The 25000-nt window shown below is 44.6% G+C and overlaps 1 protein-coding gene across 7 annotated transcripts in view; it reads left to right on the top strand.

The window, feature by feature from the left end:
- Positions 1–25000, top strand: part of PPFIBP1 (PPFIB scaffold protein 1) — a 262577-nt gene that overhangs the window by 137285 nt on the left and 100292 nt on the right. For 5 of the 7 annotated variants that reach the window (XM_085884522.1, XM_085884521.1, XM_085884519.1 and 2 more), the window contains 3 exons: positions 6305–6430; positions 6617–6709; positions 14002–14094. In XM_085884522.1, the coding sequence (XP_085740648.1) occupies positions 6305–6430; positions 6617–6709; positions 14002–14094 (312 nt within the window). The remainder of the gene's footprint in view (positions 1–6304; positions 6431–6616; positions 6710–14001; positions 14095–25000) is intronic. The other 2 variants (XM_085884524.1, XM_085884523.1) reach the window with 1 other exon arrangement.

Here is a 25000-nt window from a genome sequence, read left to right as displayed (position 1 = left end):
AATTATGCTCTCAGAGGTTGTTGGAAGTGTTTTTCGCAGTCGCTTGTGCCCCTCTTGACTGTAACGCTAAAAATCTGAAGAAAATTCGATGTTTTATTGGGTTTTTAGAGTATTTGTTGAAAGGCTTTGTCATCGAACTTTATCTTTATCATCCATCCATCCATTTGGACCATACTCTGTGCAGAGCGTTGGTGCTGCTTAAGCATCTGTTGTGCATTAAACAGTCAAATAATTCAATTTGGTTAAAAAAAAGAAAATTTCTTTCCATTAGTTTTTCTCTCTGTTCTCTATGCGCGCCGGGGCGCCTATCCTCTGCTCTATTGCCGCACGCCAGCGTGCCTGATGTCCGTTCTAACTCCGCACGCCGAGCTGCGCATATCTTCAGCTCGCTGTCCGAACATCGGGGCGTCTATCATCCGCTCTATTCGAACAGCCAGGGCGCCTATCATCCATTCTTTCCCCATGTCGGGGGAGCCGATCGTCCGCACTCCCTCCACACACCGGGGGGAGTGGGCTATTGTGGGCTGTCTCCACACACCGCGGACGCCTGTCGTCGGCTGTCTCCGCACGCCGGGGGCACCTGTCGTCAGCTGTCTCCGCACGCCTGGGGGCGCTTGTCGTCGGCTGTCTCCGCACGTCGGGGGCACCTATCGTCCGCTCTCTCCGCGCGTCGGGGGTGCCTATCGTCCGCTCTCTCCGCACGCCGTGGGCACCTATCGTCCGCTCTCTCTGCACGCCGGGGGCACCTATCTTCCGCTCTCTCCGCACGCCGGGGGCACCTATTTTCCGTCCTCTCCGCACACCGGGGGACGCTTGTCATATCGTCAGGAGGATAGAACAAAAGTGTCATACTTGTAAATTTTGAATAATCTGAACTCCTTCAAAAGCTTTGCCGAGGTTGAGAAATTCACCAAGATGGTGTATCCCACCGTACCTATTCTCTCAGTTTGAAGATTGGGAATGGTTGAAGGGTGGGTCGGCCAGGGTCATTTTATTTTATTTTTTTTTTTTAATATATTTATTTGTTTATGTATTTCTATTTAAAAATTTTTTTAATTCATTCATTCATTTCTTTATTTATTCGTTTATTTATACACACTTTTCCTGTTTCTATTTATTAAAATAGCCTGTAACATGGTATAAGTGGAGGCAAAGATATTTGATTGAGGCCCTCGCCATTTTGCTATCATCAAACAGCAAACCTTCGGCTATCACTGCCATTGGAATTTATTTTTCTTTCAAAAGTATTGTTGCGGGCCGGGGGTCGGGTGAGAAGACCACTGGGTGGGGTGGGGGGGGTGTACCGAGGGTGTGTTCCTCCACGCGGTCCTCCCGTCTATGGGTTAACCGGGTTACCTAATTAATTACGTGATTTAATTACCGGGGAACACCCCCTCGGTACGCCTTGTCTGAACCGGATCACTCTACTGGATCGGAAGCAGCCGAGCGACACTGCCAAGGACGTACCGGCTAAAATGAACGAATAGTTGGGAATAAAGTCCTGGCTGATCTCGGATTCGGACCATGCTGGACCAATGAAGGAAAAGACAGAAACGAACAGGGAACATTTCTAATAATGATTTATTTGCAAGCAGGCGAGGAAGGGTATGTGCTACGATCAAGATTTATTGGGGTGTGCAAGCAGAGATAGGGAAGAAAGATGTTGTGCGGCAATACTCAAGCAACTTATGAAAGCGGAGGCAGAGCAGACCTAACCCAAAAATAATTATCTTTTGCAGGCTTACTTGTATAGACAGGCACCAGGATGCGCGCGCACGCACGCACGCACGCACGCACGCACGCACGCACGCACGCACACACACACACACACACACACACACACACACACACACACACACACACACACACACACACACACACACACACACACACAGAAAACCTGATGAAGAGGAATTGAAGCAAGACAGGAGAGAAGTTGAGGCTACGGTTTCTCGGTACCTTTGTATAATTGATACGCAGTACCCGAACACGCCACCAATACGTTTGGGGGGAATTCTCCATGGCGCGGTATCCCCCACCAGCTGGCGCATCGTCTCTTGCTTTGGGCAGCTCATGTCGAGACCGTGGGTGTGAAGGAGCGGTTTGAGTTGGGAGGGTGGAGTCCAGAGCGAGTGTACAGAGTGGTAGGTGGGACCAGGTGGGTGGGTGGAGTCAGCGTCGTGTGGGCAGAGTAGAGGAGGAGGAGTCCAGTGATGATGACAGAAGGCGGTGTCGAGCTGATGACGACAGAAGGCAGAGTCGAAGTCTAGCTTGAGCGGAAGGCGAGGCAGGACAGAGAGCGAGTGAATGGCCCTGCTCCAACCTTTATATGCACAGTGGCGTGGTGCTGGGGGGCACCCCGAAGCGATGCTTCGTCACCTGAACCAGACACTCTGATTGGCCCCAGCCCCCCGCGCGGCCTGGCCTCGATGGCCGGAAGCAGCAAAATTGCACTTCCGGCAAGGTGACCCCGAGACGTAAAAATGTCTCGCTCCGACCCCATGACATGATACGAATCGCCCACACCAAACTCCGCATCATGAATTGCCTTGCAAAACCCCCAGGCTTTGCCCTGACGATTGGCCAAGAGTGGCCTCGGTCCCCATGCCTGCCCGGGCGCCTCCGACTCGCGCTGATCAATGGCTGCTCCATGATGCGTCACGCTGCCCGAGCGATCCGAACTGTGCAGCACGCCTCTGCCTGGTAGTAACTGCATCGCGGCGGAGGTGCGGGAGGATGTCTGCCATCCGCGGGCGACATTTGTTGCCGTCGTGGTGAGCAAAGGCCGATGGTAAGATGTTATGGCGAACCCATGCACAGACAGTAAGATGTCTCCATTCATGCCCCGCTCTGCACGATAACGGTGTCGCAAGCGGCGCACGGGTCTGCCTTTGAGAGCATGTTCCGTACAACATCTTCCGTTCCAATCCGCCATAACGCACGTGGCCAGCGCTCGCCCGATTCTGCTATCGTATGCACGGGGCGAAAACCGATTGATATAATTAGTCCAGAAATGGGTTTTGTTTTTTTGTATACATTGTCAAGGCTCATATGAGAGCAAAGACACAACGCACAGCAACGGGGGGGGGGGCATGAGACAGGAGGGGCGGGAGAGGGAAGGACAAAACAGTGGGGAACAGAGACATTAGAAGATCTGTGGAAGGGAGAGGGATGGTGCAGGGAACATGGGGAATACAAGATGGACAATACAGGGACCTTCAGGAAGGAAATCAGGGAATTTGAAGCAGGTGGGCTTGGGTGGATTAATGGGGGAAGAAAAGATCGAGGATTTGGATGGGAGATGATAGGAGGTGGTGGTGAACAGCCGTTTTGAAGGCCTGGAGGGAAGAATGGGATTGAATAGAGTGAGGGAGTTTATTCCAAGGGCTGGAAAAAAGAGGAGTGAAAGAGTGAAGGTGAGTAGTCATTCGTGATTTTGATAGTTTTACCAGAAGGGGGTTGTTAGCGGACCTTGAGCACCCTGCGGAAATGTGGTGGGCACAAATCGCAGAGAGAGCGGGGGATGGGGGGGGAGACAGGAGAGGAGACGGAAGAAGAAAGAAAGACCACCGACCTGCCTGCGGTGAGAGAGTGGGAGGCCCAAAGACTCAGCCTCATCGCGGGAGATGCCAATGATCTGAAATGCCTTGGTTTCCACAGCGTGAAGCCGAGAAAGGTGAGAGGCAGGAGCACCAGCCCAGAGGGGAGAGCAGTACTCCATCACGCTGCAGACGAAAGCTTTGTAAGTGGTCAGGAGCTCAAGTGGGCTGAGGAAGAACTTTGCACGTCAGAGGATTCCCAGTCAGCGAGTGGCTTTGGAGGCGAGGTTTGAAATACGGCTTTCCCAGGAAAGATCATAGCAGATCGTGAGACCCAGAAGCTTGAAAGACAGGACTTCTTCCAGAGGATTGTTGAGAAAGTGGATGGGGTTTTTTTTCGGTCCTTTCGGAGAGACATTGTGAGAGTGTGAGATTTGTCCGGATTGAAAGACATGTTCCACGTGTTGGACCAGTTTGTGATTTTACCCAGATCTGCAGTGAGCGAAGAAACTGCTGCATGTCAGTCTGAGGGATGACCGATGGTTCGGCAGAGGGTGGAGTCATCAGCAAAGAGATAAAGAGGATTTTCCAGAGAGTCGGAGAGATCATTGATGAAAACCAGAAAAAAGAACAGGGCCCAGAACGTTATCTTGAGGAACTCCAACCTGGACAGGAAGGGGGGATGAAAAAACTCAATTTAGGGCCACATGTTGACCGACAGGAGAGGAAGTCTGCGATCCATGAGTGGAGCTGGCCTTGGATACCAAAGGAAGAGAGTTTGGTGAGCAGGGCAGGGTGCCAGACCATGTCAAAAGCACGCGATATGTCTAGGGATATGGCTCTGATTTCATGTCTGGCATTGAGGACCTCCATCCATTGTTGTGAGAGCAGAAGCAGCATTTCCAGGGTAGAGTGACTTCGTCTAAAACCAAATTGATTGTCGGAAATCAGGCCATTGGAGAAGAGGAAGGATTGAATGTCTGAAGCGATGATGGATTCCATAACCTTGCTGATGATTGGGAGAAGGCTGATTGGTCTGTAGTTGCAGGGATCTGTTTTTACACCTTTTTATGCAGGAAGTAATGTTTGCTGATTTCCAAGCTGATAGCAGATGACCTTGAGCAAATGAGAGGGTGAATAGAACAGAGAGAGAGCATGAGGAAGAGCTGAGGAACAGGTTTTTGAGACACATGAACTGATGCCGTCTGGACCGGTTGCAGAATCTGAGTCGAGGTTTGACAGCACGCTCTCCACCTTGTCAGGAGAAAAGGACACGGAGTCCAGGGACAGTTGGGTGTGACAGGGTAAGGTGGGTACAGAAAGCAATGGGTTTTGGACACAAGATTTTGATGCAAACACCGAGTTTAGGCATTCAGCATTTTCATGTACGGCATCAGCAGTGCGGCCATTTGAGGTAAGGGAGGGGATGGAGGGGGACCATACACCAGAAACAGATTTGATTAGATGCCACCATGATTTGGAGGAGGGAGAGAGGTTTGAAAGTTTAAAGGAACGCTCGCGTGAAAGGAAAGGTTGAAAGGAATGCGCTGCTCGCGCCTTGAACACGCGCATCCCGCCCAACGTGGCGTGGGGTTGCCTTTCTATTATCGGCCTCGGTACGTGTTCCGTGCAGCGTGGGCATTGTGCTAGGTGTGTTTCCTGTGTTGTGAAAAACACCATCCGTGCAGCCTTTTTCAGAGATATTAATTCATATGCCTTTTCAATGCAACCGGCCATTTTCCCCAGATCATTGGAAGCTCGAGTTGACAATCTCGAGCTGCCGAGCTTACTGTATAACTCGCTGCAGACGTTGGGTTGAGGGATCGCTTGAGGATGGGGGCTCTGTGCTGCCGATGCTCATGTGGTTTTCGAGCGCCCCTTTCTAAGGTGCTGTTTCTTCCGTCTCCTCGGTACGTGTTCCATGCAGCGTGGGCGTCGTGTTGAGTGTGTTTCCTGTCCATTGTGTGGAAATTACCACTGTACGTGCATTTTGTAGGCTGTTTTCTACGGAGGGGTGGGGGTGTAATGCCTGCTTGGCCTTCACTGAGGACCCATCTCACAGCAAAGGGCGCACGTGGCTCAGATTTACCTCAGGAATAATCAGAAAAGAAGAGTAGGAATGAAGTTAGAAATTAAATGAAGAAGGAATTATGTAAGCAAAGCTAGCTCTGAGATCCTCACAACACATGCCCCTGTTGTCCCGCTAGACAAAAGGGTAGGGACTATCTACACGTATATTCATGGAATAACTGTCTTGGGACCACTATCTGTTGGATGCATGCGGTTCCGAGAACCGCAACAGTATGATGAAATATCTCAATTTTGTTATCACTTCAATGACATTGTGTATGATTCCATACAAATCGTCTCATCAAACTTGTATCAAAGTACTGAAAAATGTGATACCAGCATATGTCACTCACTTTACCTAAAGTAAGGTCAACTTAGGTTTAAATCAGTTTTTACTGTGAGCATGTTGGCCTTGCTTTGTGCTGCGTGGCATGCTGGTGTCGTTTTTAGCACTATTTACCTTGTGTCATTAATTTACTGGACAAAAAGCTGTATAAACCGTTTTGTTTTACTTTTAAATGATTCTGAAAATGCCTGCATTGTTTCTGAATGGAATACATTCTAAATGGAATACCCTATCTAAACCCTATGAATGGAATACCCTATCTAAATGATTTCTCAATCTGCCATCATAAATGTGATCTCATAATTGGTGACCTTGATCTGTTTCTGTTCCTTCATGCAATGGATATCAGGAGATGCTGAAGCGAACCACACTGGAAAGCCAAAGGCTCGAATTGATGACCGAGTTCTCCAATTTGAAGATAAAACTTGCTGAGTTAGAAAAGGGTGGTCGCTGCACACAAGGCAATGACGATGAAGTAAAAAATGCCTGCTACTTTGTTTGTTATTTTGGATTGTTGCTTGTTTTGGATTATTCGCTTGAACCTGTTATCTTAATGCTTCAATGCCGTTGGACTTTGATGTCCCAGATCCGAGACCACTTTTATGAGATTTTGATCGATGCGACACCTAACCAAATTATCCTTGCACATCTTGTTTTACAGCGACTTTTGGAGGAGCTTGCCGAAACCAGATGTCGTGTGATGACTCTAGAAACTGAAAAATCTCACTTGGAGAACAAAATAAAAAATACAAAGGTATGATAATTTGAATAAGCAAAGGTGTGGTTGAATTGTTTTTGAAATGAGCAGTCATCCGATGTAAAGAAGCAGTGCATAGAATCAACAGGATATTGATCGGAGTATGCAAACTGCCGTGGGAAATGAGGAGAAGCTCACATTTCAGGCATCAGTCCTCTTTCGGTGCAAAAGAGGAAAAGAGCCTTCGTTGGCTTCGATCAAGTTTTAACGCCTGAAACATCATCTTGCTTCGCACAGCAGTTAGCATTACTGGAGCAAATCAACATTCTGTTCATTTAGTTTAAAAGCATTAGATAAAAGAGGGAAAATGAGGCAAAAAAATTTGGAACAACAGGAGGAAAAGGTAATTTATTTGTACATAATCTGTACATGTTCTTGTAACAATTGCTTTGATCGTATTTCCATGTCTTCAATGTTCTTGTTTCACCCTACACTGAATGCAGCTCATGAATAGTAATAGGTATCCCTATGCTTGTAAGGAGTATGAAATGGATAGATGTTATCTATGAACTGCCTCATTTATAGCAGTGTCTGTCATAGTCTCATAAACTTGTTCACCTTGGCTGTTAGGTTCCTTGTGTCCATAATTTGACGTTCGTTGGAATTTTTTGGAGAGTAGCTAACCCCAACATTTTTGGAAAGCTTAAACAATACGAAAACAGAAAATCCATTTTTCACATTTTTTTCAATGCATATGATGTGGTCAAATAGGTCGGTTTGGGGTAAAAACCCATTTTTTTTTAAATTTCAACTCTGAAAATTCAAAATGAATTGCAAGCAAGCAACTGATGATGCATAATTGTTAACTAGAGGACAGTTCTTAATATAGAATACATATATCAGTATTTTGAGCAATGGTTTCCATGGCAACGGCTATCATTTTGTCAAATTACCGTTTATTTAATGTATTGCTTTCAAATCTTGAAACAAGTAACGCATGAATATGGTGATCAGTGAAATGTACTTAATGTCATATATGAGTTTGTAGCCAATTGGCATCACTGTCTCTAATGTCACTCATCATTGCCATCGTCATCATCACTATCGTGGTCATGCCGTTCAATGTTTGAGTCCTTGTTATTCTCACACGAAGTGCTGCACATGCAAAGATCAGTGCATGTTAAGTTCTTGTCCCTGCAGGAACATCTCTGTGATGAACATTCTGTCTTGCACTGGCACCTTATCATCTCGATAATTGCCTTTGGTGAAGGGAGAATGTCTGTTGTTGTCGGTTTGAGTTGACCACTCGTGTCCTTGTGGAAGCCATTCTTTAATGGATCAAGAAATGTTTGCTGAGAAATTGCTGCTTGACCCCAAACGTATGCCTGGATATGTACCCGCATGATATGCTGCCTCAGAGCACCGACAGTTGGTGGTAACTTGTCATTCTCAGCCATGTTCTTACAGAAGAGATGCCACCGAAGTTCAGGGATGCTGGAAATATTTACACCACTTGGACAATAACCTGAACAGACAAATCTTGCTAAAGTTGTGTATAGGTCCTCTGACAGTTCAGCATCCTTACAGAGCATAGCAAAGGCATCTACCATGTCGTCATCGGCCTTCAAGTAGCACTGGAACCACTTTACCTTACCATGTCGAGCGAACCGCCCCAGTATTATCGGCACCTGTGGAAGGCCGGCAATGCCTGGGCTCTCTCCTCACCAAGGGCCTTCCAGATTGGCTCGATTTTGACAATGCTGGATGCCATTGAGATAGATGTGTGTCTTGGCAGGAGATGATAGTTTGCTTGTGTCGTTGATGCTTTATCCTTCTCTCCTTTGGTGTCGTGATCTCTCAAGACGGAAGACATGTTTCGTCCAGCAAGACCTGTGGTACATAACGTCAATTGCATGTGCATCACTTGGCACTATAGCAGTGTTCAATCGAGTCATAAAAACAGGGTTCTGAGCAACATCAACAGCTTCTCTCAGTGATTTGCCTGCACTGTCACTCCGTACAAGGCAAATAGGTTGACCATCAGTCCTCTGGCAAAAGAAGCACAAAGCCTTTTCATAGGGGTCTGTGGATGACCGAGTGAATGGTGTGGAGGAGCTTGACGACTCCAGACATACTTCGGTCATCTCTTTCGACCTGGCCCTTTGGCGATATGTGACCCTGATGATAGTGCTTGATCATAACGAACCCTGGCACAAATAATTTGGTCCTTGTTAGTTGCGTTGGAATAGCATGTTCGGTTTCAGACAGCCTTCTCCTTTTGCAACAGTTCTGCTGACATCCCCTCAAGTCGTTTATGAATCTGTACATAATCACCATCCTGTAAAGTGGCTCACTCCTGTATTGTCTCTATCAAATGGCAGAATGACTCGACTTTTGGTTGCAACACCAAGGACCCTTTCAGGGAAGAATTATCTTGGCACAGGACACATTTTGGCCAGTTCGTTTATCCTTTCGTCTGGCATGAATCCTTGCCACTCAGTGGTACTTCATCCATCATGTTGTTAGTCCTGCAACTATAACAATAAATTGTCAGCTCATGAATGTCAAATCTATCATACGTGATACAGCCTCTAAAACTCGGGCTGTGCCGATGTCTAGGGCCATATCAAGGGCACAAATAACATTCATCACCATAAAAAGCAAACAGATGAGAAAAACAACATCCTTATTTTCTTTGACTAATTTATTGACCTAAACATGTCATTTAAATGGAAGATGTAGGTAAATGTCGCAATGATAGAACTTTATTAGAATCCAAAATAAAAACCGCTACTAAGACATAAAATTACCTGAATGAAATAAAAGCAGAGATGAGTGGGAAATCAACAATACGCGCTAACTACATGCCAGTAAACTAAATAGAAACTCCAAATAGACTCCCTCTGTAATTCCAACCCCTGGGCACAAAGCTAACCTAATCCTATCCTATTATACAGCAGTTAATCTAATGGAACAAAATACGTCAGTGACTGATTACATTGATGGTGACTTTCTTTCCGGAGAAATGAAAGCACGAACCAGCACATAAGGACATATTTAAAGATCAACCCGAAATAATAGAAAAAGGATAAACACATAGCTCTAACATGATGACTGCCCGACTTCCAACTCCTTGCCTAACAGGAAATGCAGTTGAAACGTCCAACCCCATGGCCATTCAAACCATAATCCTACCACATGCAGAAGAACATAAAATGACAAAAAGGTACATTCGCCTCAAAGGCTATCACAACTTACTGAAAAAAGGAAGAAAGGTGTTGAAAACCGAATATGATGAAACGAAGCTCCGAAGTAAACTGTCATGAATAAATCGAAAATAAATGAAGCGAACTGAAAATGACGTCGTAGTGCTGCACGTGCTTGGACGCGTGCCGCGCCACATCACGACGTCATGCCACGCCCAGCAACCGTAACCTGAGGCGATGGCATGGCATCACGACGTGGTGTCACCTATGTTCCCTACAAGATCACACTTACAATACATCAAACTCCAAAAATTTAAAATCAAACGTTTTACAACTGAAGGTGCCAAAACCTTCTGATATTGAACAACAGACACACCAATGTTTCATGACACAGATGGCCGTTTCCATGGCAACCAACTGTTCCAAAACTTGAAAATCATAATACTTGTGTGAAAGTTAGTCATGATCACTATATTTAACAACAGAATTTTCGACTCAGATTCTGCAACCGGTTCAGACGGCATCAGCCCACGTGTCCTCAAAGCCTGCTCTTCTGCTCTTGCTCACCCTCTCTCTGTTCCATTCACCCTCTCATTTGCCCAAGGTCATCTGCCATCTGCTTGGAAATCTGCAAACATCACTGCCTTGCATAAAAAAGGTGCAAAAACAGATCCCTGCAACTGCAGACCAATCAGCCTTCTCCCAATCATCAGCAAGGTTATGGAATCCATCATCGCTTCAGACATGAAATCCTTCCTCTTCTCCAATGGCTTGATTTCCGATCATCAATTTGGTTTCAGACCAGGTCACTCTACCCTGGATATGCTGCTTCAGCTATCCCAACAATGGATGGAGGTCCTCAATGCCAGACATGAAATCCAAGCCGTATCCCTGGACATATCGCGTGCTTTTGACAGTCTGGCACCCTGCCCTACTCACCAAACTCTCTTCCCATGGTATCCAAGGCCATCTCCACTCATGGCTCGCAAACTTCCTCTCCTGTCGCAGTCAATATGTGGCCCTAAATGGAGTTCTTTCATCCCCCATTCCTGTCCAGGCTGGAGTTCCTCAAGATAGCGTTCTGGGCCCTGTTCTTTTTCTGGTTTTCATCAACGATATCTCCGACTCTCTGAAAATCCTCTATATCTCCTTGCTGATGACTCTACCCTCTGCCGTACCATCGGTCATCCCTCAGACCGGCAAGCAGCAGCGTCTTCGCTCACTGCAGATCTGGGGAAAATCACAAACTGGTCCAACATGTGGAACATGCCTTTCAATCCGGACAAATCTCACACTCACTCTGTCTCTTGGAAAGGACCATTTAGAAAACCCACCAATCCACTTTCTCAACAATCCTCTGGAAGAAGTCCTTTCTTTCAAGCTTCTGGATCTCACTATCTGCCATGACCTTTCCTGGGAAAGCCACATTTCAAACCTCGCCTCCAAAGTCAGTCGCCGACTGGGAATCCTCCTTCGTGCAAAGTCTTTCCTCGGCCCTCTTGAGCTTCTGACCACTTACAAAGCTTTTGTCTGTAGCCTGATGGAGTACTGCTCTCCCCTCTGGGCTGGTGCTCCTGCCTCCCACCTTTCCCGGCTTCACGCTGTTGAAACCAAGCATTTCGAATCATTGGCATCTCCCGCAATGAGGCTGAGTCTTTGGGCCTCTCACTCAATCACCGCAGGTTGGTCGGTGGTCTTTCTGTCTTCTACCGTCTCCTCTCCAGTCTTGCCCCCCCCCTGCTCTCTCTGCGATTTGTCCCCACCACATTTCCTCAGCGCATTCAAGGTCAGCCAACAGCCCCCTTCTGGTAAAACTACCAAAATCACGAATCACTGCTCACCTTCACTCTTTCATTCCTCTTTTTTCCCGCCTTTGGAATAAACTCCCTCACTCTATTCTTTCCCATTCTTCCCTCCAGGCTTTTAAAACAGCTGTTCACCACCACCTATCATCATCCCCCATCCAAATCCTTGATCTTTTCTACCCCCGATAATCCACCCAAGCCCACTTCCTTCAAATTCCCTGCTTTCCTTCCTGAAAGTCCCTGTAATGTCCATCTTCTATTCCCCATGTCCCCGTCCCATCCCTCTCCCTTCCACAGATCTCCTAATGTGTCTGTTCCCCACTGTTTTGTCCCTCCCACTCCTGCCCCTCTTGTCTCATGCCCCCTTGATGTGCGTTGTGTGTTAGCTCTCACACGAGCCTCGACAAGGTATAGCAAAAAAATATATATATATTTAGGCCATCCGATGGAAAATATAATTTTTTTTTAAATATATTAAAAATGGCAATTCCACTCCAAAAATGCTGTTTCCATGGCAACCTACAGTCAAAATGCAACATTTCATTATCTCATAAAATCCATTGTTAGCCATTTAACAGTGATCCATCATCAGTTGGTTATTTTGTATTGTTTCAGATTTTTTCAAATTGGAATTCAAAAAAAGCGTTTTTCACCCCAAAACGACCTTTCCAAAAGTTTAAAAATGTGAAACATCATTTTTTTTATTTAAATAGATTTTTAACTTCTCAAAAATCTATAGGTTTGCTACTCTCCAAAAAATTCCAACGAAATTACACAAGGAACCTGACTATGTGAAGAAATTCTAAATATGAATATTGATCATCAATTAAATGCCTTTCCATAAAAAATAGTTGAACAAAATGAGGGTGATTGTTCAGGTCAAGTTATTCTGAAGAACTATTTAGAAAAACAGGTTTTGTTGACAATATGTATTTTTTTTAATGTTAGGTCACGGACTTACTGTGTACCCCTCAGCCAAAGAATTATGGTGGATATTTTGAGACTCCAGGCCTGTGGCCTCATAATATTGAGGAAATGCAAGAGGCAAATGTTTAAACTATTGGAGAACTTCTTACATGTCTATTATTTGAAAAGCCCCCATCCCATCCTGCAACCTTTTCTACCTCCTGTTAACCTAACCTTGCTTCACTCAACCCACTTCCTTGCAGTTTACTGTGTTTCCTCCCCTTCCTCTCTCCTCTTTTGTTGTTGGCTCATTGCCTTGCTTCTTGTATCCAACTGCGGTCCCATTGTCAGTACACGTTGTCAACTCACTCTTCTAAAAGCCTCATTCTTGTACACAAGGAACTGGAAAAGCTGTTCACAACAATGTGTGCAGAAAGCCCACGAGTTGTCACAAGCGACGTATGAGGGTCGTTTAAATTTGACCTGGACGTTTTGTTCCAAAAGACTCGAGTCGTGTATGTAGATTAAGTTTTGAGAGAGTTTTCGTTTCTTGTATTGGTAATTAATTAATACCCATAATCACTTGTGTGCTTCCTGTTCTTAACAAAAAATGTGCTGAAAATCAAGATAGTGGCAAGTGAGATAACTTGGAGGGTGGAACAGCGAATAATTCCGAAATTTATATTCAAAGAAACATTAAGCCTGTTGAAATTTACAGATGATTGACTGCACAGTATGATGGTGATTGCCTGTCAAGGACACCCCTTTTTGACTGATTCATATCATTTAATGATGTATGTGTAAGTGTTCACTCTACATGCTACCACCAATGTGACATTCACTGGCCTGCTGCTATTTGCACTATAATCCGACTGCTCGACCTCTATTTTAAAGTTTTTTTTTTTTTTGCTTATGTGCGGTTGAGATGAGGAAAGTTCCGGTTAATGCTTAGTTCTAGTGCGACTCAATTTTGGTTTTGCTCTGGGATTTTCGATTTATATTCAAGACTTAAATGTTTGTCATCAAGCTTTCGACTGTAATCTGATGTCTACATGTCGTTTCGAACTCCCATTTCCTTCATCAGGAGCATGTTTTTGCTGTATCATGCTCAAGGGTGTTGCTTTGCTTTCTAACCATGCATTGGGCCTTTTCAATCCTCCCCATCACGTGCCACAAATATTCCTGCCAAGTTTCCTGTAGTTGCAAGCAAAACTCCAGGTCGAATTTGAGCTACTCCTTGTATGTTTATCATGATGCTTCGTTTTCATGCACTTGCTTGTTGATGGTGTAAGGTGATTTGTTATGCAGTTTTTATATTGGTTTACAACATTAATAAGACCCCTTTTTCTTCACTTATTCTTTGTGCTTGGATAGCTTCATGTATCGCTTTTGATCTGCTGCTCCCTATCCTTTCCGGGGCTGGCCCAACCAGTCCTTAACGGCCAAGCTGGCTAGTGCGAGGCTCAAGGTGAGCCGGATTCAGTACGAGAAGCAGTGCTGGGAACGAGCTTGCATACAGGCCAAGGTGGTGTGAATGCTTTGCATGTGTGTGGTGTGAGTGCTTCAAAATATCCATTACACTAAATATCTGTTTGACATTGAAATTCACATGCTAACCTTACAACACATGAACACATCATTGATTAATTGTTTCCTTTCATGTCGGATTAATTTTTTATGTCGAGTTCATTCCACTCTTTCCTGTTAACCTATCCAGCTTCTTGCATTACATATCCATTTTTGCTTCTGTGTGCCCATTTTCAAATGGTTTTGTCAAGTCCTTCTGCAATATGTTTTTTTTCTTCGTTGTTTACTTTATTTTGGAAACGGTCATTGCATGGTCAGTGGCCCCGTGCCTGGATGATGAACCGCTTTTCTTTTCTGGATTTCAAGTATATCAGGAATGAGGCTGGAGCAACACCAATACAATCACGTAACCGCTTTTCTTTTCTGGATTTCAAGTATATCAGGAATGAGGCTGGAGCAACACCAATACAATCACGTAACCTCTTCTGCTTTTCACATTAGGATTCATGGCTGTGGTGCATAATGTGAAAAATGCTGTATTGCATTGACCTTCATCACGTAACCACTCATTTTTTTCCTTTGAAAGGCCCATTTTGAACTTGTTTTATCATCCTGCAGAGAAATTAGACTTGTGTTTCTGGGTTTTTACTTAAAAAAAATTAGGAATGGGGGTGGAGGGTGGGAATTAATCTCACGGAGCAACCTCATCATATTTTGTGAATTGGAATCTAAGTTGCTCATAACCTGTTGGATGCTTTAGGAGTTTTGATGCCACAATAGATTTGGTTATGCCTGGTGTTGGCTTTATGGCTAGGGTGGTGGGCTTGGGATCCTAGGATCCTGAATTCAAAATCCCGCCTGGCTGTTGAATTAATACCAGGTGGGGTTGACTCTGCCTGTCATCCTTCCGAGGGCAGCAAAATGAGTGCCAGCTTGCTGGTATCCTGTGTCGGAGTGGCGACCCGTCCAGGATTGTGCCCAGTAGCCAAGGAGACTGCTTCGGCAGCATCAACGCTCTGCACAGAGTATGGTCTCAATGGATGGGTGGAATAGGTCCACTTGCCAATCATGAAGTACTGCGATAATAAAATGCAAAATGGAAATTTCGGTGTAGACAAGCAAGAATGAGCAAGAGGAGAGACATGAAAAAAGACTGGCCTGTTAGTGGCTCCCATCTGAACCCTTAGCTCGTAAAGAAAGGTACTAGGTTTGAATACCAAACACCCTATACTATAATTGCTTTTCATTGTCCACTATAAAAATGTCGTTGTAGTTCATATAAATTAACACTGCATGATGTTTACTAAAGTCTTTGTTATGTATGTGATATACGTACAAGCTCCTTCATGAGCCGAAGATCACTGTTAAGAAAAATTAATAAATAATAGTTTAATAACAATGCAAAAACAAAATTGAATCTGCAGCAATTTTCATTTTACATTGTCTGTTCATTTGTGCATTTGGCACAAACTTTACACACAATTATCTTATTTGTGGCCCCTTCGTGGGCCAACACAACAATGCACCAACCTTTGTTTTTTTTTTAATCTCAAGATTGAGGCTCATCGAAGAGCCGGATGTTCGGAAAGGTCACGTTGATGCAGCGATGGAGCTGAAGGAGTTTTCATACAAGGCAGGATGGAGAAATAGGAAAGGAATGAATGCACTGGCAGCATAAATAACAACGTGCAGACAGGACAAGGATCCGAATGGGCTGACAAGACAAGAAGCGTCCAAGCAGACAGGAAAAAAAAACTGACAAACAGGATAAATGTGTAAGAGTCCTTCAAAGCACAAAAGGGCAGCACTTGTAAATGTGCATACGTGGATAACTATTCTCTTGCTACGAGAGCTGAAGGAACAGTTCCACAGGCTTTGCGGTGCACCACATTGTTTGGGAAATGATCACGTGTGTTCTGTGTAGTCAGAAGGAATGCGGTGATCAGTGCTTTTTGCTTCTCCACTCAAAGCTTTCTTAGCACCCAAATGCTGCATTGCCATCTTTGTTTGAATGCCCAATTGTTTTGTCTTTAGCAAGTAGCGCACTGATGTTTCCACTCATGATTGGTTGAGCCGCTATTTCTTTCCTGAACGCCAGGTTTCTCATGACAAGTTGTGAATACTACAAGGATAAAATTAATCCTGGAAAGGTCACCACTCTGGCAAATAGTGCAAACATTTCCACCAGAGAAAGCCATGGAAATCGAACCCACACGAGTAAGAGCAATGCACCAATGCTCGACACACTCCCCCACCAAGATGTTCATGTGTAATTTCCACAGCAGGATTTTTACGAGATTGTGCTAGACCAACAGAACTTATAAATGGCCACTGTTTTCTTGTGCACCAATGAGCTTGCTTGAGATTGAACCTGGGTGTGAATGGATTGTTCAATGTGCTGCCGTCAAACCTTTAGCCATTCAAATTTGATTCGGCATACGTAGTCTTCCATTGAGATGAAGGATGCGTTTTATTGCTTTGATTAATTAATAAAAAAATTTTGCCACTTCTACTTTTCGCATTAGAATCTGTGGCTGTGGTGCATAATGTGAAAAAGGCTGCATTGCATTGACCTTCATCACGTAACGACTCATCGGATTAATTAATCGTTTCTAATTTTTTTTTTCCTGTCGCACGAAAAAGCGAACACAATTGTTTTTTTGAATGTTCATCACAGATTATTGCACATAGATATTTTGAATAAAATATTTCACACCACACATTGCTTAAAATGTATTTTGTATTTGACGAGATAAAAAAAGTTCTCACACTCCTTTGATAAGAATGGGATAAAGATGTATTGCTGCAAAAGTCTTACTCGGTCGTGAAAGAGAGGTGCAGCCTTTTCAGAGTAAGCTTTTCGTGTTCATGCTGTTTATTTATTCTGACTGCAAGCCACACAGCTGCATGTTGTTATGGAGCTTCCACTTTGAATGCCAGATTTCCTATAACAGCAGGTGAGAGAAGGCAAATTACACAGTGTTTCTGTGACTTCAAGGTCGACAGCTGTTGAAGATCGGTGTTTCCTTTCGCTCTGTCCCTCAAGCAAGTCAGGACGGTGTATTTCTGTCCAGTATCCCTTCATGCTGTGTCGAACAATGAGGGTTATTTTAATGCATTGGCAGTGCAGCAAATGCTCATTGCCCCATGGGAGATGATTTGTGAACACCTGGTGCAAGATATGATGTCATTCAAACATCAGCAGATGAATGAATGGAAATCAACTGATGGTTGGAAAACGAACGCTGGCTGCTTCTACTTGAAACAGTGTTGCAACGAAACTCAAAATTTCTGCTCAAGTCAAATGATCGTCGCTTGTCGTTCGTCATTTTCAAAGGATGTTCGAGTTATGTGACGCATTATCTACGATATAACTGGATACCACCAAGCAGACAGATTTAAATGGAGAGGTATCAATTCTGCCTGCATGATAAAATTGTCTTTTTAACTAAACTGAACATGCAAATAGTGCACATATAATTTCCAGATTGTTATTCTGAAAAGCTTAGACTGAAAAATTGCTGGGATTATTTATGCAATGAAAGATTGCATCACTAATTGTTATGGGATGAGAGGTGCATCATTTGATAAGCCAGGTCCTCCTATGCATTAAATGCAAGAAGCATTTTTATGCCCAGACTGGGCATCAACCCGGGTGGGTACTTGTATCTTGGGTGCCATTCATTCCGCCTCAACTCAAAATAACATCTATGCATGAGGCACGTCAAATGATCTTGTGTTCGGAGCCAAAAGTCCTGTGAGACATAATTTTATTTCTGATTTTTGGCGAAAAAAATTACGGGAGAGAATAATACTACAGGATTGTATATCTTGTTGGAACCCATTATTTATTTATATACACCTTACCATCTCTACAACCATCACAAACATTGGATTATTTATTTATATGTACACTTTACCATCACTGCGACCTACATGCCACCTTGAATTATTTATTTATTTAGATGCACTTTATCATCTCCATGATAAACACAAAACTTTTAATTATTTATTTGTATCCTTTACCATTCTACAATTGACGTGACAACTTGAATTATTTCTTTATTATATGCACTTACTGTTACCGCTAGGGCTGGCAGAATGGCCGAGGGATATGCACACTCAACTATAAGCTGCCGAGCCTGAGTTTGAATCCCGACCCAGCTATAAACTGTCATCTTGGTGTTTTGCAAGCAGGGTGATTCATCAATATATGTGCCATCCCTCGGATGGACACTAAACTGGGCATCGCGTCTGCCGGCATTAGTTAAAAGATCCCCACGGTATTCTTCGCAAAAAGTAGGCAAGCTATCAGCGGCACCCTGGCCAAATTACAAATTCCTGCCAGAACTACTGCTGGAAAGGCAATGGCAAACTACCCAATTTAAAACTTGCCAATGAACTGCTTCGGCAACACTGATGCTCTGTAATATAGTATGATGCATCAGATTTACTGTTACCTCGATACCACCCTGATTTATTTCTTCATACACACTTTACCATCTCTACGACCAACACACACCTTTGAATTATATGTATTTTATATATATAATTTTTTTAACCTTCCTGCAACATTTATTGAAATACCTTTTACCTTTCATGTGTATTGTTATGGTTGTGGGGGTAGATGGAGGAATTTAATAGGGAATTTAGCATTGAATCGAGTAGTTTGGTCCGTGGACTTGTAGGAGGCATCTCAATGTGATTAAGTGTTACTTGTCACCACACGGGGGGGGGGGGGCGGGGTGCGATGTTAATTAGCTAGGGAGAAATAATAAGTTCCCCAGTATGTAATAATGACACTGATTTTCCCTATGTTTATATATTTTAGGATCGGCAATAAAGGTGGGGAACACATCCCCAAAACAACTACAAGCGGTTAGAAAGCCCCACCTTCAAAGGGTGACAACAGACGAAGTCACGCCCCCAAGGAATGAATGATGGGCGTGACGGCAGAGGCTAACAATGCGTGCCGAGTAGGCGGAGGCCCCACCTTCCCGGGTTTCAGGCTAGCAAGCCATGCAGGAGGAGGAAACGGTGGTTGTGGTGACGTTAGTCAGAAGCAGGAGTTCAGGGTGAGCGTATGCATGAGGACGACGGCACGATCCTTGTATTCGTGTTGAAGCAATTTGGCTCACGTGGTGAAGCAAGATGCTGACTTTTGGCTCTTTGTTTGGTCAGTGAGGATGATCGCTGCACCAACCTGCTGTACTGGGTCTCTGAGCCTTCGTGTGGAGTGCCGCTCGCTAATTGCCTGGCATGCATTAGTCACGCTACGAGAGAAGCGACGAGGCGCCATTTTGTGCGCGTCAATAGCAGTCAATATAGAAATAAAGAAAGACCCACCCACATCTCTCACCTGTGAATGGAGGGAATACCCAATCAGCTCTCACCTTATCGACCACACCCAGTTGGTTAGGATTATATAAATGATTGACCACTCCCACACTCCCCTAGCCCAAGTAGCTGCACAAAGCAACCCAAGAAGACTTGCACAAGGTAAGTGCTAACGCCATTTCGAACTCTTTCCAGAGTTCCTCAATAACTATAAAGACGTTCACAACTCAACAACTGATGATTCGCCAATAAGTGATGAAACTGGTCCGGTAGCTGAGGGGGTGTATTGCATTGGGATTCTCATGTGTGTACTATGTGTGAATGTCTTTATAGTTGTTGAGGAACTCTGGGAAGGGTTTGAAACGGTGGATTAACGGGAGTAGAAAAGATCTTGGATTTGGATGGGGGGCGGTAAGAGGTGGTGGTGAACAGCTGTTTTGAAGGCCTCGAGGGAAAATGGGATTGAATGGAGTGAGGGAGTTTATTCCAAAGGTGGGAAAAAAAAGAGGAATGAAAGAGTGAAGGTGAGCAGTCATTTGTGATTTGGGTGGTTTTACCAGAAGGAGGTTGTTGGCGGACCTTGAGCGCCCTGCGGAAATATGGTGAGGACAAATCGCAGACAGAGCAGGGGGGGGGGGTGCGGCGAGACCGGCGAGGAGACTGAAAAAGACAAAGACCAAAAAGACCAAAAAAACCAAAAAAAAAAAAAAAAAAAAAGACCAAAAAAAAAAGACCAAAAACTGACCTTCCTGCGGTGAGATAGTTAGAGGCCCAAAGACTCAGCCTCATCGCGGGAGATGCCAATGATCCGAAATGCCTTGGTTTCCATGGTGTGAAGTCGAGAAAGGTGGGAGGCAGGAGCACCAGCCCAGAGGGAAGAGCAGTACTCCATCAGGATGCAGACGAAAGCTTTCTATGTGGTCAGGAGCTGAGGTGGGCCGAGGAAGGACTTTGCATGATGGAGGACTCCCACTCGGCGACTGGCTTTGGAGGTGAGGTTTGAAAGATGGCTTTTCCAGGAAAGATAATGGCAGATAGTGAGACCCAGAAGCTTTGAAAGAAAGGGCTTCTTTCAGAGGATTGTTGAGAAAGTAGATGGGGGGGGGGGGTTCCAAACGGTCCTTTCGGAGAGACAAAGTGAGAGTGTGAGATTTGTCCGGATTGAAAGACATGTTCCACGTGTTGGACCAGTTTGTGATTTTACCCTTATCTGCAGTGAGCGAAAAAGCTGCTACTATACCGGTCTGAGGGATGACAGATGGTACTGCAGAGGGTGGAGTCATCAGAAAAGAGATAAAGAGGATATTCCATTGAGTCAGAGAGATAATTGATGAAAACGAGAAAAAGAACAGGGCCCAGAATGCTCCATTGAGGAACTTCAGCCTGAACAGGAAGAGGAGATGAAAGAACTCCATTTAGGGCCACACGTTGACTGCGACAGGAGAGGAAGTCTGCGAGCCACGAGTGGAGATGTCCTTGGATACCATAGGAAGAGAGTTTGGTGAGCAGGACAGGGTGCCAGACCATGTCAAAAGCACGCAATATGGCTCTGATATCATGTCTGGCATTGAGGACCTCCATCCATTTTTGGGAGAGCAGAAGCAGCATATCCAGGATGGAGTGACCTGGTCTGAAACCAAATTGATGATTGGAAATCAAGCCATTGGAGAAGAGGAAGGATTTAATGTCTGAAGCGATGATGGGTTCCATAACCTTGCTGATGATTGGGAGAAGGCTGATTGGTCTGTAGTTGCAGGGATCTGTTTTTGCACCTTTTTTGCAGGGCAGTAATGTTTGCTGATTTCCCACCAGATCGCAGATGACCTTGAGCAAATGAGAGGGTGAATAGAACAGAGAGAGGGTGAGCAAGAGCTGAGGAGCAGGTTTTTAGGACACGTAGGCTGATGCCGTCTGGACCGGTTGCAGAATCTGAGTCGAGATTTGACAGCAAGCTCTCCACTTTGTCAGAGGAAAAGGACACAGAGTCCAAGGACAGTTGGGTACGACTGGGTAAGTTGGGTACAGAAAGTGATGGGTTTTGGACAAAAGACTTCGATGCAAACACCGAGTTTAGGCATTCAGCCTTTTCACGTGTGGTATCAGTAGTGCTGCCATTTGAGGTAAGGGAGGGGATGGAGGAGGAACATACACCAGAAACTGATTTGATTAGATGCCACCAGGATTTGGAGGAGTGAGAGAGGTTTGAGAATTCTGACTTGAGCTTCGAAAGATGTTGTGTTCTGGCTCTCCTGAGGATAGATACACATTTGTTCTGAGCTTTGTGGAAGGAAATGAGATTACACTCAGTTGGGTTTGCTTTCCATAATGCCAGGGCAATTTTTTCAGGATAACTGCTTCGCCACAAGCTTCAGTGAACCATGGGTGGGAAAAAGGGTAGGACAACTGAAGACTAGAGGGGATAAATCTGTGCATGAGGGAGAGCATGTTTCTTTGAAAGAAATCCCAGAGTGAGTTGATGTTGGAGAAAGTAGCGATGGAAGACCAGTCTCGAAGTTTGATGGCTGCTTGGAGACCCTGCCAGTCGACAACAGTGAAATGCCAGATTCGACGGCGCTGAGGTGGTTCTCTGATAACAGCCAGAGAGATGTCCACTTTGACAAGCACGTGGTCAGAAGAACCGATTGGAGCAGAGGAAGAACAGCAGATATTTTCAGGGAAATTTGTCAAAATCAGATCCAGAAGAGATGGAGTACCATTGGTGGAGATCCGGGTAGGGAAGTTGACCGATTGAGTCAGTCTCAATGAGTCGCAGAAAGCTTTTGCTGAAGTGTCATGACAGGTGAGAGAGGTGCCCACACCGAGCCAACTGGCATGATAATTGAAGTCACCACATATGAGAAGATAGAAGATGGTCCATATTTTCGGACAGTGAGGTGTAAATGGAGTCATCACTGTTTGTGGATGGTACAGTACACATATAAACATGAGGTGGGAGTGGAGGGGAAGCGTAGCCAGAGGTATTCCTGGGGGTTTGGATGAGTGAGAGCAGTGCAGGGAGAGAGGAATATAGTCTTTGCTGAAGAGATCAACTCCTCCACCAGGACGAGGCTCAGGTCTGTCATACCGGAGGAGGGAGTAACCAGGGAGAGATACTTGGGAGTCAAAGATGTCTTGAGGGAGGAAAGTTTCTGTTTGGAAGATTATGTCTGGTTTGTCAGTGGCAACCTGTATGGAAAGATCTGTAATGTTTGAGCGAAGGCCCTGGATATTTGAGGTCCACACTTAATGAAGAGGGAGGGGAGGAGGCGGGTTTAGGTTTAGGGGGTGGGAGAGCAGGGGGAGCGTAGGACAACAGAGGAGGCGGGGAGGTTAGCAGAGTTGTTGAAAGAGTGTGGGGGATTGTAGAATCGCTAGGGGAGGGGGCCAGATGAGGAGGATAAAAGGCTCTGTGGTGCTGCGGGAGAGGGGGGCAAGAGAGGGGGCAGAAGGCAGTTGAGGATTTGAGCAGGTGGAATGATGAGATGGAGGTGATATGGCAGGGGAAGGAGGCAGCTTTATGGATGTGAGGGGGGAGGAAATTTTGAGAAGGGTGAGTGAGGGGGTGAATGGTGGGAGAAAGGTGAGTGGGGAGAGTTGAGGGAGAAAGGTGAGGGGGGAGTTTTTGAGAAAGGTGATGGGAAAGCTTGGAGGGAGAACAGTGTGATGGTTGCTTTGAGAGGGGTGAATTGACACTGAAGTTGGAAAAAAAGAATTTGTGATTGAAAGCGAACATTCCTAGCAAACTTGGGTTTTAAAATGTTTTCGGTCAGAGATGGATTTAACACACTTCTTGATTGATGCAATAAAGGTGAATTAAGAGACTGGAGAGAAGAAACGCTGTAACAGTTGGATTTTCTTCGGCAAGGTATGAAGGAAAGTTCGAATTGAGAGCAGTCTGTTTAAATAGAAGAAGAGTCGTGCATTATGATACAGTAATGAGAACCACACGTGTGAAAGAGGAAGATGAAGCATTATCAGAGATCGTGTTTATTATTATTATTTTTTTTTTAATAGTTTTTATCAGATTAGGTAAATGGAAAGGTTGAAGAAAAAATTGTGAGGTGAATGGTGAATTTGGATCGGTAAACACAGGGGGTGGAAACATATCAAGTGGTTTCGGGAGAAGCACGTGGCTATGGCAGGTGTATAATCAAAAGTGAATTTGTTTATTTATTTATTTTAAATAAAGATTGTGTAACATTCAGAAAAGGGAAGGTTGAAGTAAAATCGTGGAGTGTATGGTGAATTTGGAACTGTAAATGCAGAGTGAAGCTGATTGATTGATGAAAAGTATCAGGAAGAGTGGAGAGACATGTGGTTACAGGAGGTGTATCGATAGAAAGTATACAAGGAAGATTATTATTTTTTGATGTATTTTTGAAGAATAGGTGAGATTTGGGAATGGAAGGTTGTCGGAAGAAATTGTGAAGGTCATGGCGAGAGTGGGTCAGCTCAAGTAGAATCAAGATGGTGTGCTGGCAGAAGGAGGAAGAAGAAGAAGAAGAAGAAGAAGGATCGGGACTCGTGGGGATGCAGGGAGAAAGGTTTTTTATTTGTTTATTTATTTATTTTTTAATTTAAAGACAAGAAACAGTGTTTCGATGGGAAAGTGGGGAAAAAAGGAATTGAAGGTAATAGGGAGAGAATACAACCTGGTAAGACAAGGTCGACGAAAATTTACAAAAAGCGCGATTTTTGAAACAAAACCGAAGTAGGAACACAGTAACATGTAGGTGAGAAAATATAGAGTTAAAACGGGACAAAATCGACCGGAAACTTAACTTTGAGAAAGTCGGCAGAGACCCCTGAGAGAACCTGCCAATGCTGCAAACCCAGAACCGGAAGTGAGCACTGACGTTGTGTACGTTTTCTTGGGTTGCTTTGTTCAGCTACTTGGGCTGGGGGAGTGTGGGAGGGGTCAATCGTTTATGTAATCCTCGCAACCTGGGTGTCGTCGATTAGGTGAGAGCTGATTGGCTATTTCCTCCATTCACAGGTGAGAGATGTGGGTGAGTCTTTCTATATATATATATATATATATATATATATATATATATATATATGTTTATATTATACATAAATATGTTTATGTGACATATTTATATAAATATTGTTGAGGTCCGGTGGCGAGAAAGCCCGCTCGGTGGGGAAAGTTACGTCGATCCGCACCGGACTCTCCGGAATTGTAGGCAGTCGCTCCGGATAATTCCGTGAGCCGGCGGGTCGCTGAACCGACCGTGGACGCCAATATCTCAACCAAGTAGTGTAGGATCTTTTTGTCTTGAACCAATTTACCGAATTAACTACGCGATTTTGATTACTGGGGAACCACTCCCTCAGTACGTCTTGCCCGAACCGGACCACTCTACCGACTACCAACTGCCAACTACCTTTCCGGTTCAAATGCAGTGAGCGGATCTGCCAATGTCGTACCGGCTAGAATGAACGGATTATCGGGTATAAAAACCCGCCTAAACTAAGATCCTAACCATGCTGGACCAATGAAGGAAAAGACGAAAATGAACTGGGAACATTTATACAGTAATTTATTTACAATAAAGAAGACA

The sequence above is a fragment of the Eptatretus burgeri genome, chromosome 6, assembly GCF_056783735.1.
Source record: "Eptatretus burgeri isolate ZD-2024b chromosome 6, Ebu_testis_v1, whole genome shotgun sequence".
NCBI lineage: Eukaryota > Metazoa > Chordata > Myxini > Myxiniformes > Myxinidae > Eptatretus > Eptatretus burgeri.
Note: the sequence above shows the minus strand (reverse complement) of the source record. Positions and strands in the feature narration are given on the sequence as shown.